The following is a 999-nucleotide window of genomic DNA, read 5'->3' as shown; positions in this document are numbered from 1 at the left end:
AACTTTGTACATTTTAGTTTATGGGTCCCCTCCTCTTGCTGTGGCCACACTGTCCCTAGCAGCAGGGCCAAATTGAGCTGCCAGTGGGATGKCAAKGAYCTGACCCAGCTGTTCTGCTCCCCGRGSTGGCACTGACCTGGGCTCCCRCAGCGYGGAGGGGTCGTGCCCGGTGCTGTCCGGGTGCCGGCGATCTCCTGCCCSGCYGCATCCACACACCAGCAGTGTCCGGAGCTGCCGTGGCACTGCAGGGGCCGGTAGCGTCCCTGCTCGTCRCACTGGGGGAYGTGCCTGTCACCCAGGGGTGCTGGCCCCGGTGGCACCTCCCGCGGGTACATCCGCTCGTGCTGGCACGGTGTCAGCCGCTGCGGGTTCCCTTCCGCTGCTGGAAAATAAAAAGAGAGGAGGTGAGGCTGGGGAAGCCGTGTCAGGCACAGGAGGCACGGGGGTGAGTGGGCACCTCACCGTAGGTGCACTGGAAGCCGTCACCCACGTAGCCGGGCTGGCAGCGGCAGGAGAAGGAGCCCGGGCTGTTGTAGCAGACGGCGGCCGGGTGACACGGGCTTTCAGCACACTCATCCACGTCTGTGCGGGGCGAGATGGGGTCAGCGGGACAGGGACACCACAGCAGCCATGTCTGGGGTCCCTCCCGTGCCCCCCTTACCGGAGCAGTGGACACCGTCKCCGGTGTAGCCGGGGAGGCACTCGCAGGTGGCGCGGCCGTCACCGCGGGACAGGCACCGCGCACGGTCAGCCGGAGCGCAGGGACGCCGCTCGTCCTCGCACGGGTCACTCGGTGGTGCCAGCGCTGTGGGGACAGGGGAAGGGTGAGCTGGACACATCTGGGGGKCACGGGAGTGGGGACACCCCGAATTAGGGACGGCACTTACGCACACACGCGTGCCCGTCGCCCGCTGGCTGGTACCCGCCGCGGCACTCGCAGCGGAAACTGCCCGGAGTGTTCAGGCACACGGAGAAGGGACCGCACTGGCTCAGACCCTC

At 67.8% G+C, this 999-nt stretch overlaps 1 protein-coding gene across 1 annotated transcript in view; it reads right to left on the bottom strand.

Annotated features, from left to right (window-relative positions):
* Positions 1 to 996, bottom strand: part of LOC130588200 (nidogen-2-like) — a gene marked incomplete at both ends in the record, with an annotated part of 6,092 nt that extends 5,096 nt beyond the window's left edge. Inside the window, 4 exons of the mRNA XM_057389153.1 lie at positions 137 to 382; positions 463 to 582; positions 662 to 805; positions 888 to 996. Of these exons, the coding sequence (XP_057245136.1) occupies positions 137 to 382; positions 463 to 582; positions 662 to 805; positions 888 to 996 (619 nt within the window). The remainder of the gene's footprint in view (positions 1 to 136; positions 383 to 462; positions 583 to 661; positions 806 to 887) is intronic.
* Between the last annotated feature and the right edge of the window lie 3 nt (positions 997 to 999).

Source organism: Malurus melanocephalus, unplaced genomic scaffold (genome assembly GCF_030028575.1).
Source record: "Malurus melanocephalus ecotype Western Australia unplaced genomic scaffold, MMel_1.1 scaffold_3734, whole genome shotgun sequence".
Classification (NCBI taxonomy): Eukaryota; Metazoa; Chordata; class Aves; order Passeriformes; family Maluridae; genus Malurus; species Malurus melanocephalus.
Note: the sequence above shows the minus strand (reverse complement) of the source record. Positions and strands in the feature narration are given on the sequence as shown.